Source organism: Megalops cyprinoides, chromosome 21 (genome assembly GCF_013368585.1).
Source record: "Megalops cyprinoides isolate fMegCyp1 chromosome 21, fMegCyp1.pri, whole genome shotgun sequence".
NCBI lineage: Eukaryota > Metazoa > Chordata > Actinopteri > Elopiformes > Megalopidae > Megalops > Megalops cyprinoides.
The window spans coordinates 2573750-2583085 of NC_050603.1; the positions used below are offsets into that span (position 1 = coordinate 2573750).

At 48.6% G+C, this 9336-nt stretch overlaps 1 protein-coding gene across 2 annotated transcripts; it reads right to left on the reverse strand.

Annotated features, from left to right (window-relative positions):
• Positions 1-662: 662 nt before the first annotated feature.
• Positions 663-8618, reverse strand: mgat1b (alpha-1,3-mannosyl-glycoprotein 2-beta-N-acetylglucosaminyltransferase b). 2 transcript variants are annotated; one of them, XM_036555054.1, is made up of 3 exons: positions 8215-8618; positions 3402-4733; positions 663-1379 (listed from the first exon to the last, which is right to left on the reverse strand). In XM_036555054.1, exons 2-3 carry the CDS (start codon positions 4263-4265, stop codon positions 678-680), a joined length of 1566 nt encoding a protein of 521 aa, XP_036410947.1. In that variant the 5' UTR covers positions 4266-4733; positions 8215-8618; the 3' UTR covers positions 663-677. The 2 variants fall into 2 exon arrangements, with proteins under 2 accessions (XP_036410947.1, XP_036410948.1); XM_036555055.1 differs by lacking the exon at positions 8215-8618 and adding an exon at positions 7181-7428.
• Positions 8619-9336: the final 718 nt, after the last annotated feature.

The window sequence follows — 9336 nt, forward strand, 5'->3', positions numbered from 1 at the left end:
CAAATAAAAATCTAAACTCTCCTGGTTCTCCCTGACACCCATTCACTTTGGAAAAGTAAGACTGACGGACAGCCTGGTGTGGGTAACGTCCTTCATAGAGACACTGGGACACTCCCTCTCTGCTGAAAGACACACTGGTCGCGGCACAGAGGCTGACAGAACCTGGCCAAATGAACCCAAAACATGCTTTCCAACAGCACCATTAAACACCACAGACCAAACACAAAGTAACGCCGGCACGTTAGAAAAAAAGAAACCGCCATTTTCTGTGAAACTTCACGCGGTGATCACGTGATCTCCCCGTCATGTCCGCTGTGATTGGCTGTAGCTTCTCTTACACACACTGTGGGCGTTGCTTTTCTCTTCGCTCGCAATCCGCGCTTGCCCCTGATTGGTCGAGTGCATGCTGTGCATTGAGCAGAAAGGAACACGGCCTTGTTTGGGCGTGAGAGGGTGTGGCGTTTCCTCCGCTGCTGTTCCGGTCTGTCGCCTCTCCACAGCTCCACCCCACCTGTCAGTTTCTCAAGCTTTTAACTCTTCAACTGCTTCTTCAGTTGTCTTTGGTTTCAGAGGGTGCTGTACTCTCGTCTTTCTTTCCCGGGTTTTCCTTCCAACCCTCCCTCCTAACCCCCCCCCCCCCCCCCCCCAATCCCAGCCTCACCCTCTTTTCACCGCCCTCAACTCCAGCTGGTGTCATAATGGGTCCAACCAGCAGGGGGTGCTAAGTAGATCCTTCGGCCCCGCGACAGGAAGCTCACCACGCCCCTGTACCCCGCCCTGGGAACACCCGACTTCAAGTCGTCCATCACCCCCAAGTTGCGGGCCAGGACCTTAAAACTGTCCCGACTGGAGTACTCTACCCGAAACGGACCCTCTCCAACCAGCCCGCCCCTTTGCTGCAGTTCCTCCACCTTCACTATGGGGGCGCCGTAGACCTCCCTCTCAAAGTTCTCATTGTACCTCTCCCTGACCAGGTAGGACAGGTCCAGCTTGGTGAAAGGCACAAATTCAGTGTTCAGCTTGATGTAGCGCAGGTACTGGTCAAAGAACTGACCCAGGCTCACGCCCTTGCGGCCGAAGGTTATAGTCCTGGAGATCTCGGGCCGGACGCAGGACCGGTCCCGCCGCTGGTCCGGCTGCCGCATCCAGTCGTCCCAGAATGCCGCGGGCCACTTGGGCTCCAGCTCCTCCCACAGCTCCCTTAGCAGCATCCAGCCCAGGCCGGGGAAGAAGTCGGTCCTGTACAGCAGGCCGGGCTTCCCCGGGTCCACCAGCCCGTCCCTGCCGTTGTCGTTCCAGGCCGACACGCACCACAGGGTCGGGTCCGAGCTCAGGATGGGGTACAGCGCCCGGAAGTACTCGAAAAAGTCCGGCGCCACCTAGAGGTAATGGAGAAGAGGACGAGTGAGACCAGAGATACTCTTTTCCAGCATACCTTCCAACTTCACAGACACTCTGGACCATTTAATGCAGAAATTAAGGCAGGTCAAGGGTCACAACACATGACGGGACAGTGGCGCTTCATAAACCCCAGCATGGGTGGAGCTACCATGCGCTGTCAATCACTGACTCACATCAACCAATCAAAAAGATGTTGCTCTCCACTAGTTCTGGTCTCACAGTAGAGCTAACTGACACTCCATTCACAGCTTGTTGACAATGACACCCTGTACCATCTTTTTAGCGTAACGTAACGCAAAGCTCGTGGTTTTAAAGAGAAACTGGGTTTGGCACACGCTCTGCAGTCCCGTTTTTGGATGACTGACGTGCGTGTGGTTGAGCGTGCGAGGACAGGGCCGGCCCAGGCACAGGTTGCATGGTGCTGCTGGGTGCAGAATGCGTCCGTGGGAACAGAGAGTGGCTGTTTTATGTGACGGCAGGTTTGCACACACAGTGGTATTGTTTACAACGCTGGGAACATTCCAATAGGAATGCAAATGCTGCTAAAAGCGGGATTTAAAAAAAATCATTAACCCATAAATCGCCGCTTTTACCAACCAGCCAAATGAGCACAGATCCAAGTGATACCTGCTGCTTTCTATGCGACGTTTAATGCAGAACAACTTGAGTTTTATGAGTGTTTTCATAAAAGTACAGACACTCATCTACAAAGAAATCACCTAATTAAAAAATAACAGGATAATATAGTAATTCTTTAGGTACTGGGATTTCTACAGTACAAGGAACAAATGCGCTACATCTTTTGTGGTGTTGCAATAACTGGTATTTGCAATCATTTCTGTGACATCACTGAGAGATTGTTCTGGTGTTTAATTCCCTCCCTGGCTCTTCTTCTAGGGGATTATCTGTAGTTTACTTTAAGATCGTAAATGTTTAACACGTTTGAATCTAATTAGGGCCTGAAATTAATTTCAGCTTCGCTTGGACAGACAGAACAGATGGCTCTCTTACGAGCGGGCTGTGATGATGTAACCTGCCCTCTCACCTCCGCTGGCCAATCAGAGTTAAGAGCCGAGTGTGACCAAACAAGGCCAGCGGTCCCCGTGTGGAGGAAGCGCCGTTATTTCAGATTTTGCGATAAGCGACTGATCATTTGCAGAAATCGCGGCTGGTCATGCCAAAGCGACCGGCACTGTTGGGCCCGTCTGTGCGTGTGGCCGACGGCTCGCCCCCCCCCAGACGCCCTCACTGCCACGTGCCAGCAGGCTAATCCACTCATCAGTTAAATGTGCTAATCTCAGGACACCACACTGGGATTACAGCTGTCAACGGGATTAGAAGAACTGATAAAACCCATTTGTCCTACAGGCACCAGTCTCTGCCCGAGCCCCCAGTCTCAAACACGCGCATCCGCTGTCTTAACATGTCCGCTGCGGGTTCCAAATCGCAGTGTATTCACAGCTCTGGCTGCTACAGCCCTGAAGATCGCTCTGGAGAAGGGTATCTGCCCACTTTAAAATATTAATAAACAACAACCATAATAGCCTCTCTCATAATTCCTACACCACCAACAAATCTTTCAGCAACAATTATGTGCAAGTGTTTATATAAGTCACTAACCACACAAGGTATTGTAGTTGCACTATCCTAATTGCAAACTGATCCCCTGAGTGAAAATTTGGTTACAACTAATATAAATTCAAATGGACAGCTTGCTTCACATAAAAAGCAAACTCCCACTGAAACCTACACTGTGATTATTGCTCACACCTCTGGGTTAAGTGCTTAAATCTATTCCAAGAACTATGATCAATGTTACAGTGCAGTAATTACAGCTAAACGTCAGGACAGCTATACAGTTGGCACAAATCAGTTCTATCAATATCCCTGGGAGAACTTGGGAGTACTTTACAATAATTAACTTAACAGACCTTTAATAAAAACTAAACTTTATTTCTTTTTTGTGCCCCTGAAGAACAGTGAAAAAGAGGCAGGTTTACCTCCAAGTCATCCTCCACTATGACCACGGTGGAGTAGGACAGCTGGTTGAACACCTGGTTCAGGGCCCAGCGATAGTGTCTGGCAATCTTGTAGTATCCCTGGAACTTCCTGTGTTCCGGTCGCACACGGATGTCCGAGATGTCGGGCTGCCTGAGGTGGGTCACCTGACTGCCGTACGAGCCAATCACCTGAGCCGTCTCGGCGTGGCCGCAGTCCTGGCTGACTATGATTGGGTAGAGTTCGGCAGAGGGGCGGTACTGTATGAGCTTGTCCAGGCTCCTCTTCACCGTCACTCTGTCGCAGGCGATGACCAGGATGGGGATGACCACCTGCACAGGAGCGGCGGTGCTTGGTAACTTCTCATTGTTTATTGTCTGTTCTCTGTCCTTCGAGTCAGGGAGAGGTGAGGCGATCGGGTCCTGAGCGTTTTTTCCGTTACTTTGGTCCGCGTTGTCGATGGCGGTCTTTTTCGGAGGAGGCTGTGGAGACTGTTGGGGATGCTTGATCTCAACCTTTTCATCGTTCTTCTTCTTCTCCTTCGCAATTTCCGTTTCCCTCTTCCCCATTTCCTTTCGCCGTTCCCATAGCGACCTGTGACTCTGTATCTGCTTCAGGAGATGCTTCTGAGTCTCAAGCTCAGACTCCACCTCCTCGGCCAATCGGATCACTTCCCCAGCCAGGTCGGCCCCGCCTCCTTTGCCAGCCGCCACTCCCCACTCTTTGCCGCCACCTGGCTCGGCGCCACCCACCTCCCCGAGTCGACCAATGGGAGGCCTCCCCCAAAGGAAGAGGAGGAGCAAGGCATTCCAGGCGACAAATAGGAAAGCTCCACACAAGATGAGGGACCCTTTCTTGCGCACCATGGCCCAATGACACCACAGGAGAGAGCGGAGTGAGGAAAAGACTACAGCAGGGAAAAGAGTAGAATGTCGATACAGAAGGCAGTTAGAAACAGACCAACACAAGAGAACCAATCAGAATGCAGGGAGGGAACATACAGGTCCAATAAGAGTGCAGGAGGTTTGATGGTGAAAGGTGATGAGAATCTACTGTGACGTGGACGGAATGGCGGTTAAGAGATTCATATTAGTGGTTCACGGCGGAAAGAGAACTAACCGACTCAGACCTTACACAGCAGAATGCACACACGTAACATCAGGAAATACATTCAGCACACATAAAGAGTTAGGCGGAGATGGGCTGGGCAGAGATGAAAAGAACAGGAAAGAAGGAGTGGGGGGGTGGGGTTCGGGGGGGAGACAAGACAGGAGAACTGGGGCAATGCTGGGGCGGGGGCTGCAAGTCTGTATCTCTAGCCTTCTGCCATCGTCCTGGAAGAAAAGAGAGAGAGAGGTAAGGACAGGAACCCTGGCTGAGAGCTAATGACTGCAGACCAACGCTGAGAGAGGTACAGCCAGCTCCTGATGGCTGCATCCACTGAGGTTCCTGCAACCTGCACTCAACCAGCACACGCGTCTCATAGGAACTGAAGCTGGACCAGCTGCTTACAAAAACTGGACAGTTATCTTATCTGCAGTTACAGGGAGTCGATGTTAAAAACAACGACCTTCCGTTTGCATTCCTATTAGACAGCCAGGCGGCTGGTGCTCACCCTGGATACCTTTGCTTCACAAACATCGGTCTGAATGGATATGCTGCACGTTATGAATCAGACGGTTACACATCAAAAAGAGAAAATATGAAGGAAAAAAATACGACTGAATCACACAATTCAGAACCAATTTACACCCGTGGGGAAAGTAATATCTTCTGCAATGCACAAAGTGTTTCAGTCAAGTCTCTGATCATGGAAATATGTTGAACAAATGTTGTAATAAAAATAGCACAGTTCTACGGAACAAACAATCAAAACGTTCTGTTCAGAGCGATTAAACTCTGAGAAGTGTTAGATCGAGTTTACCAAACGGCAAAAGCACCGCACCAAAGACCCTTTATCGAACAAGATAGCAAACTACCACCTTGATACCACGTTCGTTGTTCACACACACAGCAATAAGTAATGAAGCTCACCAACAGAGGCCAGACTGGTGTACTCAGTCTAACTGAGCAAAAACGAATGCCCAGCACGAGCGTCTGTTGAATATGGGACAATGTTTAATGGAGGGGGTTTGTGTGGAAAAACCTCGCTCCTGGGTGAACTTCAGCAGACGCCTGAACGCTGTTAACCCATTCTGCACCAGCAACAGCAGGCTCAAAGTTTAATATTGTTTATATAGAAGTTAATATAAAAACCGCTGATGAAGTGGCTGTCTTTTGCAGGTAAACAAAGGTACAGCTTGTATATGCTGGACCCAACAGGGACCCTCTTGCACCTGTCCTGCCACCCTGGGGCTGAAATCTGACGCAGGTCTAAGTCTCAGGTGCAGCAGGTGAGGTGGCGCTCCTCACCTGGGCACTGCACCTGTACGGTTTAGCTAATCACTATGCCCAGCTGGATGGTGACGGCTCAGGTGTGAGTCTGAGTCTCAGGTGGATGAGCTCACAGTAAACAGTTGTGGTGTGAGACACATGAAGTCTGGCTTCCCCACACTGAGCTGAAGAGGGGTTATTAAGCTCTACTATCCAATAAAGCACTTATCCTGCACCCCCAACACCACCCCCACCCACCCTCCACCCGACCGCCCTTGGCCATATCACAGCACACGCACAGTGACCCTGGCTCTCAGATGCCCTGCACTGCGAGAGGGCGAGAGTGTGAGAGGGAAGGCCAGCACAGGACCTAACGAGTCACGGGCAGAAACGCTGACAGAGAAAAAAAGGCAGGAAAAAAGCTTGAGTGTGATTGAGAAAGGGGAGGTAAATAACAGGAAGCAGGTCAGAGTTCTCGTGAAGCCCTGCTGGAAGTCTAACACAAGAGACGTCCACACCAATTAGCCTGCGGCGAGAAACCCAGTAATCTCGTCAGTACGTCAGCAGCTAGTGTCCACACCATCTTTTCAGCAGGGATTTCAGCACATTGCAAGGTGCTAACCCTGAACCTAACCCTGCTGTCCCACGTGTCTGTGTAACACTGACCCTCACTCAGAGATCTCTGCACCTCATGCTGCTGTTACCATACAGCACTACAACAACACTGCGCACTAGAAGAGAGGTACCTGTGATCTTAGTCTCACTGAACTGATGTTAAAAACAAAAATGTTTCCTGGTGAGTCAGTTTTCGCCATTTTACTTTGTTGTAAAACTTGAAATCAAATCATGGCATCAAAGCGCAGCTTAACACATCGTTCCTCACCTCCACTAGGCGACGTGTAAATGTCTTCTCCCTCACACCAAACTAATATCACCAGAAAAACCACATGACTTTTCACTGTTTGATCGGAACGATTGCAATTAACAATGAGCCTGACAAAGGGAGTGAGGCTTGCAGAGACTCTGCTCAAAGCTGTGCAGCGCGGAGCTCTCGTACAGCCGACACAGAGAACAGACACACACATGCAAACACAGGGGTTAAGCCTTCATTAAAAACACATGGTCCACAAACCAGAGCGAAGAGGAGAGGCTGAAGCACGACACAGAACGCATTCGAAGAAGAGCTCAACACTGACAGAAAGAGGAACACGTTTCGACGGAGGAGTAGAGGGAGGAAGGGGAACCCCAACACGAGACCAACACTGCAGAAAAAAAAAAGTCAAAAAAAGGACAAGCAGAAGAAGGTGGAGAGAAAGACATGACAAAGGCACACAATAGCAGGGAAGAAAATCACAGGGTAATAACTGGGTATGCAGAGAGCTGACTTATTGCTATTGTTCTTCTGTACCTGAACAGAGAGTATCCTCATACCATCAGTCTGTCTGCATCAGAACTTCAGCAATGAGGGAGGGAGACATGGTTGGGGGGGGGAGAGAGAGGGGGAGGGAAAAAGTTCCACTGACTCGCACATAAAACACGGCCAGTAAAACTCCTGCCTGCTGTTTAACCCCCTCCTTCTTTCTTTTTCTCCCTCTCTCTGAAAAACGTGTGCCTGCCTGGTAGGTTACTCCGCAGGAAACTAAAGGTCAAAGTTCATCTCACACACTCCAAAAAAAAAAAAAAAAAAATAAATGCAAGCAGATACCTCGAAAGATGCAAGGTTCGCATTTTTAACCAGGGACATACTGTTGAACTCAAGTTTAAAGACAAAGAAGAAATAAAAGTATTCGCTTAACTCACACAGAACAACACAGAGGTACAGCTCCCCCATCTCTCCAGCTAGCAATACGGGCTTGTTTAGTGTACATTACAAACCAGTTTTACGTGAATATGAAACCACATATTATCTCTTTATGCTGTTGGTTCAGATACCTGTTATACAGTGCTTATAGTGCCAAGAAGAGAAATAAGGAAAAGAGCGAATGGATCACTCGAAGAATACATTTTATTGCTATTCCTTTAAAAATATATGTCTCTTTAAGTATTAATGTGTGATACAGTGTGCTTCAGGGTTTGAGAATAAGGTCCGTTCGGCTAGATACATAGTTAGCTATCTGTGAGTCCCTGGTCGCCATACGTGTCAACAGCCAGCTCGCTAGTTTTGTACATTGAACTCGTAAGATTAGCTTGCTGGCTGGCTGGCTAACCAACCAGCAGCTGACAGCCATAAAGAGCTCGCTCGGCTCCACTGCCATCTAACTCGGTCTTTCTAGGTGGCATTTCCCTCTCTCGCACAATCTACACGAAAACAAACATGTTGTGTGCCGGGTTGCCACATACACGCAAACAAATGTAGCGATCAAGCCGGCTGGCTAATCACAGACCACAGAACAGACATTCAGTCACGGCGTGCCCAACTAGCCAGCAGTAATTTTCTCTCACCTTTCTTCATTGCCCCAAATGTAGATCGCTAGCTAGCACGCTAGCTTTGTCGTTGATTCTCCGTCTTTTCCTTCGCCCCCCACTCTTTTTTTCTCCTTTTTTGGACTTGTCTCCAATTCACCGGTGTCAACACCACACCGTCTCTCCAGAACCTGTGTCTGGTCCCATTTCCCCTCGATCACCCCCCCTTATCTCGGTTCCGCCATTCAGATGTTTCCAATGCAAAATTTCTGCATGGACATTCACTGCATGTAATATCTGCTCGGCGTCTCCCTCCTCATCGCTCTGCGCTTCCCCGTCTCCCCTACGCCCCGTCCCCGGGATTTTGTTTCGGTCTCCGGCGAGGTGTTTGTGTTTGTTTTTTTTTTTTGACACCGCCGAAACCCGAAAGTGTACGGGGGACACTCCACTTCCGGATTGACTCATTATGCAAGCCCCGCCCTTTAATCCCACCTCGTCACAGCTTTCCCTGGAAACAGCGGCGCCTTGGCAACCGTCGCCAGGCGGCGGCGCTTCCGGGAGGGCGCCAGTAATAAAATTATATGCTGCTGCATTAGTGATAAGCCACTTTTTGAAAAAATGGGCATCAGATCCACTCTGCCTCGCCCCGGCTCAACGCCTGGTCAAAGCCAATCGGTCTTTTCCGTTTGGTATATTCCTTCTTCATTGCCCCTCCTACGATAATTCTGACTCCTGACACTGGTCCCAGATCAGTTTTATTGCAGGTAACTCCAGCGGTTAGAGTTAAAGAGCGCTGATCGCAGGTCTGAAACACTCATATTGCAACGTCCACTGCTAATCTCGAGAGACATTCTGTCTTCAGTTGTGATTGGTTTTAACAATTTGCATCGTGTTTCAATTGTTCCAGTTAGAGTTTTTCTCTAAATTTTATTTTATTTAAATTTGTGTATATTATATATATATATATATATAGGGAGAAAGAGAGAGAGAGAGTATATGTATAAATAAATATGTATGTATGTATTATGTATAAATAATAATAAATAAATAAATAATAAATAAATAATAATAAATAAACGAATATAGTTTAATTTTATGCATTGCGTTTCTTTTTAATTAGCCATTTGTTACTGCAGTTACTGTTCATCATTGCATTTTCAG